Below are 20,553 nucleotides of genomic sequence, written 5' to 3'. Positions count from 1 at the left end.
GTTTTAGTTATACTTCTTTCTTATGATTTTTAATTATCGTGCCTAGCGAACAATAGTAGATTTGGTCGACTTGTTTTCTTCTCATTTTCTTCTCAACTTCAACTTCGATTGGAAACAAAAGAAAGGTAAAACCAGTTACGTAACTTGTTTGTATTTATCCAGGTTTGAAGTTTTCAGTTTCATATTTTATTTTCTTTAAAGGTTCTATACTACTTTTTTCTGAAACATTATTCTCAGCTTTCAATATTCAGAGGATGTGCTTATAACAGCTTAGTTTGCAACTACCAGGGCTTTTTTTTTTTTTTTTTTTTTTGAAGGGGATAAAAAGAGTTGTGTTTTCCCTTCCTGCAAATGATAATAAATGTATGAAATTAAATTGATTCCCAATAAAACGTATTGTCAGAGTGCTATCTTTCGTTAGTAATTGGTATATACTAGTGCTCCCTTATTTATTTTGTTTCAAAGTACTGACGTGACGTCTACCATATTGACTAGGAACTGCTGAAAAATTCGTAGCCCAACCCAGAAGGAGTGCACGTGGAATGGTGAAGTTTTACTTCTTCCACGCTTCCCTCGAGAGTCAATATACTACCTCGTACAGTGCTCCAGTTTTTGCAGAAAAGTTTAAAAATCTGAAGATTTCCTTGCACCACTGTTCGTAGCACTATCCCTATCAGATCTAAAATGGCGTCCTTTCAAGTGTTATTTAAGTTTGGGAAATAAGTATACGTAATAGTTAGACGGAGCTAAATCTGCGGAATAAGAACGATGATCTAGAAATTGAAATCCTAGATTATGAAATGTCAATTGTGTTCGCAGGGACTTGATGGACAGGTGTATTCTCCTGAAGGAACACAATTCCTTTCTTTTCATTTCATTCCGTTGAACTTTGAATTTTTCTTTCAGTTTTGCAAGTAATGTAGAAATTCTGGATTAAATATCTGACCGTTGCGGAGGTAGTCTATGAGTAGGACTCCATACTTATCCCAGAAGAATGTTGCAAACAGTTTCTCAATCTACTTCTGTGTCTTGAACTTCTTGGGGCGAGGGAGAAATGAGTGCTACTACTCCATTGACTGTTGTTTCGTTTCAGGATCATAGTGGTACAACCATATTTCATCTATGGTTACTATTCGTGGGCGAAATTGATCAGCATTACAGTCAAATTGGAAGAAGACTTCTCTTAATGCCGCCACTGTTTCATTCTCCTGACAGATTTTTTGAGAACCCATTTATGCCGAGAACTTCCGCATACCCAAGACATTCTGAATTATGCTACCGACGAATTCCAAAGAAATGCCCAGAACTGAGAAAGCGGGGTGCAACCAGACCTCTGACTATAATAAGTATATCGTGAGTTTACTATACACTTTAAAAACTATATAAATAATAGCTTAAATAATTTTTGTCACTCAAAAACTGAGGTGGCCTAGGCCCTCTGGCCCCGGGCTATATCCACCACTGGCTGAAATGCTGCAATTTTCAAGAATAATGTCACAAATTGCATCCATGATTTTGGGAAGAGTCATTGCTTTTAATCATCCTGGATGTAAAGCATAATTTGTTAAGAAATCGCCACGTTTACACTAAGCCACTTCTTCACCACTGTCTATAACGGAGGAGAGTCCCATGGTGTTTTACTGATTTCCTAATTAATTTACTTCGGTGACTTTCCGTGGTGGAACAAAAATGTTATAACAGTTAGGATCTGGACGTTTGTGAAATTCGCTGTTTGGGCATACAGAATCACTTCAGAGGCCTGAGAAACAATAAGAATTTCATTATTAATATGAAAATTTGTATTTGTACATACAGAGATGTGTTTTTCTAAACTACGGTTTCATTTTTGTACCTAGTACTTACCCTCCGTCTGGATTGGACTACATTTCCAGCAGCTCCTCGTAAATTTTCTCTCTCTCTCTCTCTCTCTCTCTCTCTCTCTCTATATATATATATATATATATATATATATATATATATATATATATATATATATATAGAGAGAGAGAGAGAGAGAGAGAGAGAGACACGTAGCATATAGTACTAGAGGAATGTGTTGCTTGTAGCATACGCGAAAGTATTTCAATTTATGTTTAGGCTTCAAAAGCTTCATTGAAAAATATTTCATGTGCAGACGTTACTTATTTGTTAGTCACACATTTTACTTGAAATAAGTTTAATTTATAATCATATAGGTCTAATATAAAAACAGCAACGAAATACACAATGTAATGTAAAATAAGTCAAACGTAATAAATATGTCACTTTTGGTATGGCAAATAGCCCCCCCCCCGAAAATGTATCTGCCCCTCCTTTGCCCCCCTAAGAACTTGAAGCTGGCGTCGTCACTGGGCGTTATGCAATGGTCGTCGGTCTCTATAATTCAAAACACTTTTTCGCCCACGCGACGCTTGTCTGACGCGGTTTTTCCAATCATACTATATATCGACATAATCTTGGATGCTGTGTCAGATGATATACCAAACACTTCCTATACCTTGCTTACCGAGACACAGACAATCCGAGCTCCAAGAAATTGGCCTCGTTGAAATTTCGTCAACATGATTCCCTGACATGACATGATTTCCTAGTAAATGCACAGAACATTGTCCCGATTAGAAACGAACCTTGCTACGCGTTCACTATATAGGTAATTGAATTAGACAAACACGGCAGTGCCACCTACTACCTACACACTTCGTTATGAGAAAGCTTTTAGTATCAGCATCATCAAAATATTTAACATGATGTTTCCATATTTTTGTCCACTCCTTGTAAGAAGAGTTTATTGGTATTACAAGTTATAACTACAAAATTACAAAAGGTTTCAACGATTGGTTTTGTCTTGCTGCGATGCCATTGTTCGAGCAGCAAGAGTAGCTTGAAGAGCATACGTGTACTCTCCGAGGGACGTCATCGTTTTAGAGGTCTGCACAAGCTTGGGCCTACAAAGCATATATCACTTCTGACCCGGACCGGGCTCGGACCGTAAATTTTTAGATATACAACCATATTTCTCGAGCCTAACTTCGTAAATATACTGTGCAACGATATATATTGCACCGTTCTTTCTAGAGAACTTCAGAGCAAAGTTAAACCTCTAATTGCTGTAAATGAAAATACAATTTTGCGTTAATTATTAAGTTGCTGTAATTCGGGCTTATTTCGGGCTCATTTGATTAGCACGCGAGCTCGGGCCTAAAGGCTAAAACATATTTCGGACTCGGATTAGGAATCACATTGTAAATTCACGGACCGGGCGGGCCTCGGGCTAAAAATTCCAGCCCGTGCAGACCTCTACATCATCCTTACATCACGGGTTTGAGGTAGGGATGGCCGGATCCGGATCTGGCCGGATCCTTTGGATCCGGATCTCGAATCTCGGATCTGGATCCGGATTTCGAATCTGGATCCGGATCTCGGATCTGGATCCGGATCTCGGATTTCGGATCTAGATCCGGATCTCAAATCTCGGATCTGGATTCGGATCTCAGATCTTGATTCTTATCCAAACCCACATCCCACCCAAATTGTGATAAACTTGAATATCAAAAATTCACCGAAAGTAATTTCACGAAGTCCTGACAGTGAAGAAGAAAACAGAAAATTAAGACGGATATTGACAAGTCTATTTGTCTCCTTCATTCTACACTAAAGATCAAATGCTTGCCTTACTAAAAAATAATCTCATGTGACCCGGATGAGAATTCGAATGTCTAATCTAGGTCCACCCGGTTGCAGGACCAAGATGAAATACACACATATTTATATTTGAAACCGGAATACAAAACTCGAATATTTAAAATTCCTCAATACACCTATTTCATTGACAGTTAAGAAAACAAACAGTTAAGACAAGTATTGACTAGTTTTTACGTATATTTATCTTGCTCAGTCTGCTCTAAATATCAAACGTATACCTTACAATTAGATTTAATAATTATTTAGTAAATCGCAATATTAGCACCGATAATAAACTATGAATTTTGGTGCCCCTTATCTAGATTTGAAATTTCGGATTCATACATAGAATCAGGCTGAAAGATAAATATTTGAGATCTGGACACCGAAACAAGTACTAGTACCAAGATCGTAGCCGTTTTACCTAGGTAATGCGAGCGGAAGGCGAGCACTAATTCCGCATGTACCGGTACTTTGGGGAACACGAGAAGCTAAAAACAGATAAATATTCTTTTTCAGGGGCAAATTGCGCTTTAACATGACTTTTCATGAGTGTTGTGTTCAAATACGAAAACTGTAAGGGCGACTTGTTTGAAATAAATGCCTTTTCTTTTCTGGCAATAATGTTAGGTACTTTCACATTGAATAAAAATTAGCAAAGCACATTTCACTGATTAGAGTGCTGGTTCTTATGGAAGCTTTCACACTGAACCGAAGATTTCCTCATGTGGGTATCGGATTGCCACAATTCACCTTGCTGAAAGACGTGGTTTATCAGGAGGTCGGCCAAGATTGTTTTGGACTTAGCCTGTAGACTGCTTCTGGTCTCAATTATTCCCATATAACAAGACTAACCATATATAAAGTTGGTTCGAAATTATTTAAAATATCACTAATTGACCTTAAGGGGATAATCGCGATTTAAATATTCGTAAATCAGAAGAGATGTAAAAGTTAAGCGTTAAAATAAATCCGATAATTCCTAATGCAACCTAATGATAGCAATAAAACTCCTTATGTAACATTTTCAAAGCTAAGATTAACAGTTTTGTTCCTGAAGAGGGCTTATGGCAACATAGAATATTATAAATCCAATTATCATAAGTAGTACCTCTGACAGCTCCACATTTCACATCACCATCGCCCTTCATCCTGACAAGTGGGCAATTCACTTACCCACAATGACTTTTCAGGCATTCCAGTGACATCAATATCTCAGTTTGGGTTTGGGATCATGCTTCGGTGAACCTTGACTATCACCATCAGCAGCTATTAGAGAATCAGAACTTATTTCTGTATTAGACAATGTGGGTAACTATAGCTTTTCGTTTATAGAAGACAGAGAGCGTGCCTTAGGTGCCCGTGGTCATGAGTTCAATTCGCGGAGAGGCACCCAACAATTTCGATGTTGACCCATCATCGTGAGGACAATTGGGGAGTTATCTTAAGTAAGAGGTAGCGGATTGCAGTCTAGAAAGCCGGCATTAAGGACTTCGGGTGTCGATGCGTTGACTACACATCCCCACTTTCAACGTAAGCCCGCTGGTAGGAACCAAAGGACTGTCGTGCCAAGAATTTAGTTTGTTTTAATTATCATAAATGGCTTCTTCATTATTAAATTTTATCCAATATTTTCTTTTCAACTAGTTTGGGAAACTCAGAGCTAGCTACTTGTTTTCTTTTTAATTCATGTTCATAGTTAGCACAACTAATCACTAAGGAAAAACAATCTTTTCAATAAAATTCACCTCGCGTCTTTCGTAGCTCTAAGTTTAGTTATTTTTAGTTTTTTTTTTTTCAAGTTGAAGGGCGGTTTATCATTTTCCCCTCGCTTTCCCTATTTTTTTCTAGTTTTAACTATGTTTCTTTGCACGGACATTGCGCCTATAGTGCTTAGTGTGTTCGTTTACAAAAGCGGGCCATTTTCCTGCCACTATAGAAAGTAAGAGTGCACTGTATCAGAGAAATATTAATTGACGTGTGTAAGTGAATATATCTGTGACGAAGTCATAATTACATAATTACTCAGTTTTTGCATCGTACATAGTTTCCTCATGCTTATTAATCTCTTCACCCTCGCTTCCTGAATTCCAGTTCTAGTATTCTTTCTTAATGGGGACTGATGTCTCATGTAGGCTTATTAACTATAACATCAGCAATAAAGAAAGTACGGTTTAATTTGCACTAATTTTAAAACATTACGTTAATTAAATAATAATAATAATACGGAGCGAGCTCAGGCTACTTGTTAGGATTCTTGCTTCGCAATTGGATAATACCGGGTTCGAATTCGGAGACCAGCCATCCTCACTGAGGATTTTCCAGGATTGTTCCTCAGTTATACTGGGCAAATGCTAGGTTAGTACCTTGATCTAAGGCTCTGGGGACCTTCCTTTCATTCCTTTTCCAATGTTTTCATCTGTTGATTACTACAGTGTAAAATGGCCTCTGAGGATGTATCTGGTAGCTTATGGTAAATAAACAATAACGACGTAATATATCTTCACGAAACGTGTGGGTTAATTTAACTACAGCCTTACAGTCCCAATAGATAGCTAAAGTTTTAATATCAATTTCCTGACTTTTATATACTATTCCATATTGTTTCAGCTTTCAATTTTCTCATGTATGTTCCCGCCGAGAATTGAACCTGAGGTCACATGAACAAATGCGAATATGTTAAATATTTTTGAAGACTTTAATATACGAAACACAAAACGCTTCAATGATATGATGCATGGATATGTTTTGGTTACGTGCTGCAATGTATGATTAAAGAAGCCAGGAGGGTGAAGAAAAAATAACAGAAATCTCTTTCATATTTACTCCTTCAACAAACTCCCGACCTCAGAATGGCAAGCCATAAGTTAGGTAATAAAGTCATACAACGAACACAACCATATCGCTCTCCTGAAATTCTCGTGTGTATGTTTAAAAATCTACTGTTGTTCCACGTCAACCAGTTTATATTTTTTATTGTATTACCTTCGAAGTGAAAGATATTCATTATTACATTTGTTGGTGGTTGGACTCGTGAGTCAGAAACTACTATTAATAAAGAGTTTGTTTTGTCTACTATCCCTGCGATTAGAAGGGCCTTATCTAAAAGATATTTGATTTGTATATGAGAAAAGAATAAAGTTTATTTTCTAAGAATAAAATAAATATTTTCAATGTGAAGCTAACATTAAGTTTTGAAGATGAGCTAAACAGAAGAGTTTGTTACCACTTACATCAGTTTTCAGACAGTTCACTATACTCTGAAATGGGAAGAAATCAAACTGGGAAGCATTTTACTAAAGAGACTTCCACAGAATGTGCAACATGTAAATATTGCAACAGGTTAAAATAAAATAAAGAACAAAGGTAGCACAAACGTGTTATGGAAACATTTAAAAGCACAGCAACCTACTACATCAGTGAATCCGAAAAAAGTTTTAACGAATTTTAGATATTCAATTTTATCATCAAATTTCAGATGTAGGTTTGGATACGAATCAAGATCTGAGATTCTAATTTCGGATCCAGATCCGAGATCCGGACCCAGATCCGAAATTCGAATTTCGGATCCAGATCCGAGATCCGGATCTAGGTCCGGATCCGGCAAGATCCGGATCCGGATCTCACTGGATCCGGGATATCCGGATCCGAAAATTTTTGGCCATCCCTAGTTTGAGGCCATAGATGTCAGTAATGCTCAGAAATGTGTATAAATAAATAATATGCTAGCTATATTATAATATCCTTGTCACTATCGCTGTGCAATACTACAGTCTTTTGTTTTACCACTTTCCAGTATTGCCAATGATGTAAACTTTCTTATACATGAAAAATTATTATAACGAATTAGGGAATTAGAGGTGCAAATTAACAAGTTAATTCTGATTGCTACACAAAATGTACGAATGTAGAAGAGAAAGCATATTATTATAGATAGAAAGACTTTTAAAAATAATTCTTAAAACTCTATCCAAGTTTAAATTTTTCTAAGTGAAACTATAGTGGAAAAAATACGAAGCTGAGAAACAAACTGAGGATAGTGGATGGTAACATTGCAACTGTCTTCTCCGGCATTTGTTTAGAGTAGGGAATGTTGTAGTCGTTTGTAAATGAAATATTTTGAAAGAAAACATGTTCGGTTTTTTGTGGACTTCTTTATATTGGTATATCAGACCACTTATTAAGTGGTTTTTACGAAAGACAACAAGACTATGTGAATTGCAAAGAATTTGTTATGGTGAACCGCTAGGTGCTTTGAGAACACTTGGTGTAGAAAAATCTTTACATCAATCGAGGTGCCATGACGTAAAACACTTAATTTCATATTTGAATAAAATTGCAGCAGAGAGAAAATTCTCTAATCAGGCAGAGAAAAACATAGTGGATTTCGCAGTGCTTACAATATTGCGTGTGAAAACTATAAATCCTATCATTCATAAGCAGTTTGTGATCTCTTTCGGTAACTGTGTAAGACAAATCTGGGGATATTCACAATTAGTAGAAGAATTGGAGAATGTTAGAAAAACTCCGTATGATAGTGCTAATATAGAACATGAACAGAAGTTACTCCAACTTTGGGACACGCTAATGCCTGACCAACCCTTAGAATCACGCATAACAAAACAATGGCAACAAATAGGATTTCAGGGTGATGATCCTAAAACAGATTTTCGAGGAATGGGTTTGTTGGGCTTGGAGAACCTTTTGTATTTCGCTGAGGAATATCCTGGTGCAGCAACCCATGTTTTGTCACATTCCCACCACCCAAAGTATGGGTATGCTTTTGCCATCGTCGGTATTAATTTAACTAGCATGGCATACCATTTATTTAAAGATGGGTCTGCAAAAGTGCATGTGTACAATGTATGCCATCAGAAACCAGCAATGAAAGTATTCCATCAATTTTATTCCTATTTGTTCTACGAGTTCGACAGTTTTTGGATTAACGAAAAACCACGAGATGTAATGGAATTTAGCTTCATAAAAGAAAAATTTGAGAACAGCATTAGAGCGAACCTTAGCAAACCAACGACTGTGTTCAGGATAAATCTTTCTGTTGATAATATTTAAATTATTTTTCTTTTCCTCCGGTGACATCTAAGAAATTATCTGTTGGTGGTGTATGGTTAAAAGTATTGTAGAGATTTGGCTTTTCGAATCATTAAGTAGAATCTCGATCTCATTACGTATTGACAAGCGACAAAGCAGAATAAAGCACGAGGGTTCAAATAGTTGGAAAATATCATAAGTTATTTCATTGTGTTTGTTAAGTTTCAAAGTATGCATAGAAATAATGAGTTAATTATTATTATTTGGTGCAGATTTATTGTACGGATTCATACAAAAATTCACTGCATATGTAGTTCTTTCTCAGTGAGTCTACTCTCTGTACTTTGAAAAAGTTTTTGGAGTGTGGATTTGCATTTCTGTGGAAAAAGCACTAACCGACTTGTGGTACGTAGGTTGACACCGAAAGCACAAATGCTATCTAACCGAATCAGGGTAGGAGCACAGGAGGGATGTGCGCGTGGGAGTGCGTCCGTAGAGAGCAGGCGCGTCAGCGGGTATACATATGAACTAGGATGGCGCAAACTGTATACCATATGGCATAGAAGCACTTACTTTACGTATTTGTACGTATCATGGACGTTACAGGTACCGGTAATATACCGATATGTTTTCATTACTTGTACATTCGCCCTAAAATATGGGCGTTACAGGTAATATCCCAGTATGTTTTCATTATGTACACATTGGTGTTCTAAAATACGATACACCAGTTAATAAATTTCACAAATATATGAATCTCTTAACTCTTTGATACTTCTATGCTTGCGCATTATGGGTTAGCACACTGCCTTCAGATATTTCACTCCGTACTAAACAGATTACACTTTGATTATTATGTTTCTACGTAATGTAGAAATGTAGATTAATGCATCTCACAGACAAGAATGCAACAAATTTCGATTGTTTACACATTAGTCTAAAAAAAATATTAAAACAAATTTGTTCTGTACATTTGAAAATTAACGTGGATGCGTAAAATAAATATGCACTTTTTTATAGTAAAAGTTACGCATATTATGAATCAGGGTGCAAATGTTTGTGAAATGAAGGTATTAATGTATACATGTCGTTACCATTTAATCCTTCGTAAAAGAAGTTACATACAATATAAACTCTCTAACGCTATGTTCACTTCTCAGGGGATTTTTACTCCACATTGCTTTAAATGACTTTCGTTATGCTTCTTCAAGGTTACTTTTATGACATTTATTTTAAATAGCGCATGCGGCGTCCTAACTGTGGAACTTGCGTGACTTCGCTCACATATTTATCGTTGGGTTACCGAACGATTCCCATCTGTGAGCATGTCTAATAAAGTTAGTATTGAGCATTTTGTATATTTAGGAATACAGAAGGTTAGTACCGGTACTAATTTTATTGGCAGTTGGTATTTCATTCGCTCTTAGTTATTATACCTAATAAAATTAGAAAGTAATCAATAAAATGAGTTTTTGAGTCATTGAAAATCTATTTAATGTATAAGTCACTGTGTGTATAGTCATTATCTTAATGCACAGCTATTGTTAATATGCATGCTAGTGGCACGAAATGACACGGTTCTAAATGTTCAAGTAAAATACGACTTCTGAAGGCGTTAGATTTATGCCTTTTTTCAAAGTTAAAGAAAACACTATATTTAAGTTATTTTTCGGCAAAACAGGTTTTTAATTTACATGACAAAAAGGACGTTCATTTGTTTTGATAGATGTAGCTATTTCATACAGTATATAAACACTACTGTATATGTATGGCTTTGTTTCACAGTATTATGGGAAACACATTGTATAAGTTTTATATACGTGTATATGTTTATTAGAGATGAAGAACTACGAACTGAAGTGACTCTGTTTTGTTAGGATACTGTGAATTTATGTTTTCAAATGCCCTAAATATTGTAATGAAAAATCTAAAATTTAAGTGTCTCGGTCATTAAATGTGTTACTGGTAGTGTATTGAATGTTTAAAAATACAGTTGCATTTGTTTTCTGAGTATGAGTATGGCCTGGGCCTGCGGTTTATCAGTGGTAGAGCGTTCACCTCTGGTGCACGGGGTCCTTGGTTCGATCCCAGCTCGCGCCAAATTAACTTCTTGGTGGACAAACACACTGTGCGTGGTTTTTCTCTGGGTTCTTCCGTTTCCTCCCACTTTCTTCATTCCACCATTTCATTCATTTGTCATCATCCTCATCTTTATCCAACCCGGCATAAGCGTGGGACGTACACCTTACAAAGATTTAATTTCATTTCATGAGTATGGCATACCCCATCTCAAGACAGGCAGTATGTGCCCAATTATTCTCTCAAATTTTCATGAAATTTAAATGTTATATTAGGTAAAAAAAAGAAAAAAATAAGGGACCCATATATTTTGCGTTTTGCTAATAAAATAAAAGAATAAAGTTATGCCCACTTGAAATTTCGGGTCAAATCTCCCGCGCTTTTGGAGTTAAAATTTTTAAACGCATGTATCTCAAGAACTATTCAAGATATTTTCATTCTGTTTTGTTCTGAAAGCTCCACAAAATGAAACTAAATTCAGCTCTGTAAGTTACATACGTACTGAGCTATTACTGCTGAAAGGAAGAAATAGACCCAATTTTTGGGTCAGTATATGGCTCATTCCATGTCAAATGAACCAATGCCATTTGCCCTTATGTCATGGATTTTCTTCATATTTTTTCTTTGGGTAGATACCCATGAGAAATGACCACAGGAATATTTGCAGATTTTTATCTCCTAAACGGACCTCAGGAAAAATAAATGAAAATCTGGCATTTTCCGAGACTTATGCCGCGGAAAAATCGACATGTAATGTTAAAAATTCTGTAACTCCCTTATTTTTCGGCAAATTGAAGTGTTTCTGGTGTCAAAAATTAAAGCTAATAGTCTCTGCTGTTCAGAACAACTGTTGAATCAGAAAAAGTGGTTCATAGAAAACAGATACAAACTCTGAAACACAATTTGTATGTGGCCCAGTGGATGCATACTCTTTCAGTTTTCTAACTCTAAATTCTTCTACTTCCTCTTTGTCAAAGAATCGTATTGCAGGAGTGTACTGTGAAACTGTTTGGACAAAGTCTACTGTACGTTGAATAGCCTGTACTGCAGGCTTAGCTCGTGTTTAGTGGCATGTCCTGTGTCATCACTGACAATTACAAAACTTATTCTCTCATTGTTGAAATACCTGATTGCTGTAAATGTGGATATTTGGTCATTTTGCCAGTGGTATCCCTGTACTTCTCCTGGTAGAACAACACCAATTCTCTGCGAAATCACAATGAATGAATGACTTTTGGATAGATGTTTTTGCTTGATCTTTGGTATGCGAAATGTGGTTTCTCTGCACATTCTTAAAATGGCGATGTGTTACAGCCTTCACAGTCCATCGGGACAGTTCGTCAGTGACGAAATAATCGATAGGCACTGTCGTTTTCACAAGTTTACTGGCTTCCCATGTTACATAGCTTACTTCATTATTCTCTACTGCTGCTTCTTCAAGTTGTAATGTTTGTAGAGATAGTCCATCCTGACGCGGACAATTTGGACATTCTTGGAATAAGCATGGTTCATTCTCCATATAGCGCTCAACTAATGACTATACCTGACATGTTAAGACTGTCCAGGCAGTCTCTTTCTTGCAGTTGAAGTTTGCACAATACACACAAACAAAACCTCTCTTGTTGGATGTGGTATTACCCACTTAGAATCCAAAGAGAAAAATGTTGTTCTACCTATCTTTGTTTGTGGATACTCGTTTTTAAAATGGATGAATGATTCAGAAATAGTCCTTGTCATATAGCGCTTTACTTTAGGAATTCTTTGAGCATTTTCGAGCACATTAACAGTATCCTTTTTATTAGCACTCTGTCCCGTACAGTCGCATTTATCATCTGTATGAAATGATAATACAATTTGCAAATCCTTTTCCTTGAAGAGATGTCCTCAGTAGGGGTCCGTTCAAGTAAAATTCCATGGTCAATTGTATCAAAAGCTTTGCTAAGATCAAGAAATATGCTGGTTGCATACTTCTTAGCGTTTAATGAGTTTAAAGGGGAATAGAGAAAGGAGTAAAGAGGAGTTGATCTAAAACCATTTTGAGCAGGAGAGATTAAGTTGAAATTATTTAGAAAGCTAACTAGTCTTATATACATAAGTTTTTCAAAAAGTTTGGAGGAGGTAGATAGACACGATATGGGTCTGTAGTTCGATGTAAGATCTTTCTTGCCACTTTTATATAGCGGTTTAACAACTAACTTCGATGCTTCAGGTAAAACGGCACTCTAAATGAGTTATTTACTATGAAGCATAAGATATCAACAATGTCATAAGAGCATTGCTTTAGAATTTTATCATGAACTTCATCATATCCTGAAGAACTCTTTATTTTTCATTAGTTACTGAGTGTAAGAACAATGATTTTTTGAAAGCATTATCATTCTGTCTACTAACGTATTGCTTGCTAGATAGTTTATTGTTCACGTTATTAGTGAAAACGTTTTCCACTTCATTCCTGAAGTAATCGTTAAAAGCATTTGCAATTTCAGTCGGTTTTCTAATAATTTTATTTTGACAAGAAACGCTAGTTATCTTAGAGGAAGGTTTTCGTTTCCCAGATTCTTTCTGAATACAGGTAATTTGCCATGTAGCTTTCATTTGGAAGCTTTCCCAATGTAAGTATCATTTTCTAACATTTTTGCCTGTTTTATGACCTTACGTAAAACTCTTCTGTACCTTTTATAGTATCGGTTAAACACGGGAGTATGGCAACGTCGGGATAGTTGATGCAAATAGCGCATTATTTCTAGAGAAACCGTTATTCATAAAGTCTTCCACTTCGGACTGACATTTACCGATTTATTTATGTTAAATTTTCATTTAGGATAAGCAATATCAAAATAATGAGTAAATATACTTAAAAAAAGAATAGAATTAAATTGGTCATTAACATTACATTCATTATAAACTTCTTCCCACGATTCAGTTTTCAACAAGTATCTGAAATATGCCACATTAGTGGGTGTAAATGAACGCCTTTTAGACCTTTCCATGCCCAGGTTCGTTTTCTTATTAATTATTTCTGTGGAAAAATAAAGAAGTTGAGCAATATGATCAGAATAGCCTAGGTTTAGTACATCAACATGAGATACGAAATCATCACGTGGTATTATAATTTGGTCAAGAGCGGAGATTCTTGTTTTGCCTACTCTGGTAGGAGTATTTACGACAGGTTTAATGATGTGTAGAGTGAAATGAGTTTTTTTTTTTTTTTTTAAAGACTGATTTCTTTAGACTCATTTACATCATCTACTTTTTGATTACAAACATTAGTTATATCTACTCCTTTTATTTGGGAAATATTACTTTGGCAACTTATATTATCATCTACAGCATTTAGGTCCGAGATACAAGTGGACATACCAAAATACACCTAACCTACATTACTTCTATTGTTAAGAATTACAGAAACCTTCTATATGTTCTGCGGAAGTGAAGTACACGACGTGAATTCCGTGTTTCTGCAAAACTCGTGACGTATAAAAAAAGCATGTGCTGCCTCAATTCCCTCTGAAAGAATGATAATTAACACATGTTTCCGTATTTTTTTTTTCTGGATATTTTCGTAGCAGTTTTCTATCTCCTAATTCCTTTATGCAACAATATAGTGTGTGACATGAATAATCAGAACAAGAGAGGTGTTTTTTCCCTTTAAGACGACAAGACTAATGAGAAAAATAGCTAATTCAGATGGGCATTTGACACAAAATTAAGTCACATTTACCGACTACCGATTCATGTCAGGTTGGTAAGTGAAAACTTCCCTTTGAGTTGATTTTGAGTTTAATGTCCCATTCAGCAGCGAGGCTATATGAAACGTGGACCTACTGATTAACGTGGAATCCGAACCACATGAGCTCCCGCCGGGAATCGACCCGGGTCTCCCACGCTAAAGGCGCGTACGCTAACCGCTGAGCTACGGAGGAGCTCATAACTTTCCTTTTATTTCATATTGAGATAATTGTATTAATTTCTATATTTTCACTTCTTTACCTGTCCGATGTCAGATATGTGTTGTGGAGTTACTGATTTTATTTCGTATATCTGATTACCTATTAACTGATTTTGGGTCACAGGAACAAGACTAGGTTTAGTAGTATAAAATTCTCTGGAATATTACTAGGATTTCTGTAGATGTCGGTGATACATATACAGAATGTTGTTCAATTTATATCCGACCGATTTCAAAGTATATTTACCGTACAAATAGGTGTGCCTACATTATCCGTTATGCCACCACATTATGGACTATCACCCGTTACTGCAATTTCCGTTGCAACAAACCACGTTGGGGCACAGGACCTTTGACAGAAATGTTATGAAAGGGAATAATATAAGTTTCTGTTACATGTCATGATTAAACCGGAGAGGATGTGTATATGTGGATCCTCATCTGTTTCCAGTCGGCTCAGGATGAACGGGGTATTTCTTTCCGATAGACAGATTGCTGGAAGTAGTGCTTCAGTCCCCTTTCACTCACGAAATATACACTCAGGAACCCACTTTTAGAAATGCATATTTATATTCGAATGCTTACAACAGAGAATAGAAATGTAATATGATTTCATTGCATCGTAGAGGATCTGAAACGAAATTTTTAACGACTCTGCACCGACGCTAAGGGAGGCTATGAGATAAGAGTAAAATGGTGGAATGAAGGAAGTGCAAAGAAATGGGAGAAACCCGAGAAAACAAATGTACACGGTGTCTGTAAGTTTAAGGGACTCCACGCGCCGGAGGTGAGCGCTGCACTGAGCCGCCACGACCGTTCGTAGAACTGGGCACGAAAACTAAGAAAATGGGTTACTAAAAAGTGCACTCCTATATACCTGTAGTACGTCCATTATGTGGCAAAAATAAATCGTAGACATCTATGATTTACAATCAAACTTATTAGTATTCATTTTCCTTACTTTGTATTGGGATCTACAGACACATTCAGCAATAATGCGATGTTGCCTAGTCTGTAAAGACAGTTTTTCTACAAACGCATTTTCCTTATTCTTCATTCGATAATCGACGTAGAAGTTTGAATAAATGTAATGCGGAGAGAAAAATAGTAATGTTTACCAATCGTGCACCAGTATACGTTAGTTTTCCTGCGTTTCTCAAGTTAAAGTAAATGGGATTATAAACTTAAGCTATAAGCTACTAAAAGTATCGCTGACTTTTCAGATTTGGTTTGTTAGACAAAAATTAGGTTATGTCCACACTTATAATTACGTAAATCCCAGAACTGATGGGAAAATGTCATAGTTTCTTTTCAAAATGGAGGAGGAAAAACGCCTTTTCGGTGTTTTTAACCTATTATTTGCCTTTTTCCTTCTCCATTATACTTAGAAAAACGGAGTTGTGGTGGTATAATAAATCATATCTTACTTTTAAAAGCAAAGCAGGGTTACTTCGATAGTTATTTTTTTTTCCCACGTAAAATTCTTAATTTGTTCATCGAAAGATTGTAGTAATCATTTCTTGTCCCTTTGTTAATGTAATAATCTATAGTTTCTAGCAAAGCTGCTTATTTCATTCGTACTTGTAGGTGGCGAGCTGCTTATTTCATTCGTACTTGTAGGTGGCGATTGATCTCTGTGCACAACAATTAAACAGTGAATGATAGTAGCACGCTAAAATGTTTATAACTTGAGAAATATATTAATGAATAAACCAAATGTTTAATGGACATCACAGCCATGTGTGTTTGCAATGTGCAAATACAGTAATTGGAAATGTGCAAACTTTTTAAAATACGAAAAGTAGTATAAGAGGAGACGGAGAAATGTTTCAGTGAACAGAATGCAAGCGTATTTTTCAAACTGTGGTGTCTTGATGTAATACTGTTTCTCAGAGAAATGTTAGGGAATGTGCTGTGAATGCAGCGCTAAGCCTATGGTCACAGTGGATCCGACTTCCGGCGATTTTTTAGTCTGACATATTATGACGACATCGGTAAAATAAACAAATGCATTGAGAGAAGTGTACGTGGTCAGACTGGCGCCGACATAGTCTGGCTACTACGGCCGACCACCGATCGGAAACAAATTATTTTGTTTTTGTCGTCAGACTACACCAGACCAGCAGGTGGTTTACAACTCATCGCAAGTATTGAGACTCCCCTTTCACTTATGTATGCAAGATGGTTGATCCTGAAAGATTGATTTCGTTAGTGAATGAACAGAAAACCTCTGTGGGATATTCAGAACAAGAGCTACCACAACAGGGACGTAGCAAGAAGACCGTGGTTAGAAGTAGCCGAAGAATTAAATAGTACTAGCAATGGCTTATTTACGATTTTGTTTCGGAGGGCATTGCTAACTTTATTCCTGGAAATGTAAAAATTCTGCAAGTTATCCCATTTACTTTAAAATAATTTATTGAATTTCGGGGGAGGGGCTTAAACCCGGAAGCCGCACCCTTAAATACGCCACTGAGTACTAGTAAGTATAAAACTTCTGTGGCTGCTCCACCAATTTTGGAAATAGCGTGTGAAACTCACCATTATTTCTCTCTTTCTTGAAAAATAGTATTTACATATTCGCTCCTATCTTCCTCTAAAAGTAATATTTTTAACAGGATATTCTAATAGCAGCAATTCTTGGTCCATACTGTATATCACAAGAAGCCAGACTGACGACGGATCGGTTGCAGTGTGACCAAGCAGTCGGCCAGAATCGCCAGAGTGAAAACTCGGATGCACTGTGACCATAGGCTAAGTCGGGGAGAACGTCTATAGATGCGCTTAATAAAAAAAGACTTGTCCGTTCTCGGAAAAGTACACCTGATTTTTTTTTTTTTTTTTTTTTTTTTTTTTAATCTATGCTTAGCATAAATCTGCCATTCCCCCTGTAGAATAACTAGTGAAACCAAGATCCCCATTTAAGAGGGTAGTATGTGATTCATAGCTACATTTGTATATTGAACTTAAAAAAAAAAAAAAAAATCCTATTACTTGCGAGTTTAAAAATTATTTTTCAGTCCTTATATTGTGATTATTTAAAAGATATTTTATTTTGCCTTTTCGCCTGTCAGTTTCAACAGTTTACTTTCCATATTTAAGGGCTTTAGTGGTAATAAAAAGCAATGTAAAAATTAACTGAAAAGCACGTAGTATTAGACCCAGAGACTGTGAATGGAATTCATACGTTTCTCAGAAGAAAGAAGAAAACTTGAATGAATACATAATAAACTTAAAACAAGAAAGGATATTTGTATGGTATACAATCCTCTATAGAATATGATGGTAGTCGTACAGACACTCGAGGTTTTTCGCTTTTTTTCTCGTATCTGATGGTCATCGAGATACTCATGTGAGCTTATCCGAATATCGTTGTTAAAAATCTCAAAAACTGTGCGCTTATATGATTTTATGAAATTATCGGTGTGTATCCTAAATCATTAAATCTGCGATATGCCTACCAGTATTCATTATTTCAGCAACGGTATTCTTTCAAAGCATACTATATCACATAAATACAATTTAAAACAATATAATAATAATGAATATTTTACTAAGCACTTTAAACACTTAAAGGTCATAAATGGTAATTTTAAAAAAAAGAAAAAAAACGTCGTGTGCATGTGTTTATGGAGGACGACTTGCACAGATTACCTGAGAGCGAAACTTAATTTTTAAAACGTAAGTGTGTTTGCATACACTGCCGATTAAAAAAGAATGTCCTATTTGTAATAATATGGCATAAATAAATGTACCAGTGAATGATGGTTGTATATTAGTATTATATTGCAATGTTACAAAAATTGCACGTTACCAAATTATCAGGGTAGTTTTTCATGTTTCGTCTATTCATGTAATTTCTTTTGCCAAGTAGAATACATTTTGAAGTAAAATGTAACTGCATTTATAAGAGGAAAGAGCACTCAGGTTATTGTAATGTGATCTGCACAATAAGGAATTTCAACACAGTTTGACTGTAATAATCAATTAGATGGACATTTTACGTTGGTTCTAACATAAGTAAGTAATATTAAATTTAATATTACAACAAATAAGTGGTTTGTTAAATATTATCTAATACAGAATGGTTGTTGCCTCTTTTAGGCCGTTTAGACAGAACACATTTTTCCGTGCATATTGAATTTCAGATTCCATCAAACTAAGATTAAAAGTGTACGATACTGAGTTACACACAACAGTTGATGTAGTGTTGTCTTTTCGTTCGACATTGCTTCAAAGAAACCGAGTGAAAAGACCTGTTCGGTAGTAGTATTAACTTCAATATCGATTTAAGATTAAAATATCGACTCTTCGCGTTCATCGCCACTGACAAACTTATCCGAGTGACAGTTGCCACGTAACAGAAATAAAGTCGATATCCTTGCTTAAATAAATTCATTTCAGGAGACGGGGGCCGCGGTGGCTCAGTGGTAGAGCGTTCACCTCTGGTGCTTGGGGTCCCGGGTTCGATCCCAGCCCCCGCCAAGTGAACTTTGTGGTGGACAAACACCGTGTGCGTGGGTTTTCTCGGGGTTCTCCCGTTTCCTCCCACTTTCTTCATTCCACCATTTCATTCATCACTCATCATCACCGTCTCCTTTAGCCTAGCCGGCATAACCGTGGGACGTAAAACTCAAAGATTTCATTTCATTTTTCATTTCAGGAGACTTAAGATTGTGGAGTGTATCTACTGTTTGTAACTACTATCACTTCTAATTTATATACATGAAAAATTAGATGTAACGTATGATGAAAATTTTTGATATGATCTAATCGGCCTTAAAGACGGTTGCACTTAAAAAACATATTAATCTTATCAATCCATTCATTCCAAGATTAATGTACTAATAGAAACCACGCTTCGATTCCCAGTTGGAGTACATATAAAATCTCACGTTAGATTGTGTCGAAGTCTCAGTTTTTGTTCTGGAAAGTAGGCTTAATTTTTGTAAGGTAATTGTGCCGAAACCTATATATCCTTTGTGTATTTTTTTTTAATTAGGCCTAATACATGAGAAATAAGTTACAACATTCGCATTAATATTTGTCAATAACAATACAGAATCTATAGTTTCCCCCATGTGTTGTGCAATAGAACCAAATAATAAAATCTTAATTTAGGTCCAGACGGTTTCCTTAAGGTGCAAATCCTATAATAAAAGATTTAAGGTATGTACATAATGATGCGAGAGAGATAAATGTAGATTCATCTTCGTGTGATAATGCCTCTTAATATCTGTGATTCTATATATAGAAAAAATTATTAGAAATCTCCATTTGGCCAGTTATATTTTAAATATGTATCTTCAAAAAACGAAAGCTCACGTACAATAAAAAATCTAAATTAAATACAGTAAATGTATATTTTATTCTCTTAAGATTATTTTTATTCAAATCCTCAATGTAATGCTGGACCAAGCATCGTTTGTTATCAATTTTATAAATTGTATTAAAAATACTGCTGTGATAGTTTTATTTAAAATATAAAGAATGAACGTTTCATAGAAAAAGGATGTATGTCTATGTTGTGACGATAATGCATAATGTATTTCAATTATTACAGTCTATCTTCCTCACGTTGAGCATAATTCGCATGTGATTCAAGTTTGTAAATTTGAGTAAAATAAAATACTTTAAAAAGATGTTCAGTACATTTTTAGTTGCCTATTCTTACCTTTAAAAAAAATCTTGATGTTAAACCTTAGTGTTTACTAAAATGCATGGAATTTCTGTATTTACGGTCTTTTCAATTCTTACGTTTACGTTTATGAATGTATTCCATACAGAGATATTAA

General features: G+C 35.7%; 1 protein-coding gene across 1 annotated transcript; it reads left to right on the top strand.

Annotated features, from left to right (window-relative positions):
- The first annotated feature begins 7,734 nt into the window (after positions 1 to 7,734).
- LOC145678705 (ELMO domain-containing protein 2) lies at positions 7,735 to 19,909 on the top strand. Its single transcript, XM_081749133.1, has one exon. It carries the CDS (start codon positions 7,813 to 7,815, stop codon positions 8,749 to 8,751), a length of 939 nt encoding a protein of 312 aa, XP_081605259.1. The 5' UTR covers positions 7,735 to 7,812; the 3' UTR covers positions 8,752 to 19,909.
- The last annotated feature ends 644 nt before the right edge of the window (positions 19,910 to 20,553 follow it).

This window comes from Thermobia domestica, chromosome 2 (assembly GCF_964235325.1).
Source record: "Thermobia domestica chromosome 2, izTheDome1.hap1.1, whole genome shotgun sequence".
In the NCBI taxonomy this organism is placed as follows: Eukaryota; Metazoa; Arthropoda; class Insecta; order Zygentoma; family Lepismatidae; genus Thermobia; species Thermobia domestica.
The sequence above is the reverse complement of the archived record's forward strand: the minus strand, read 5'-3'. Positions and strand labels throughout refer to the sequence as shown.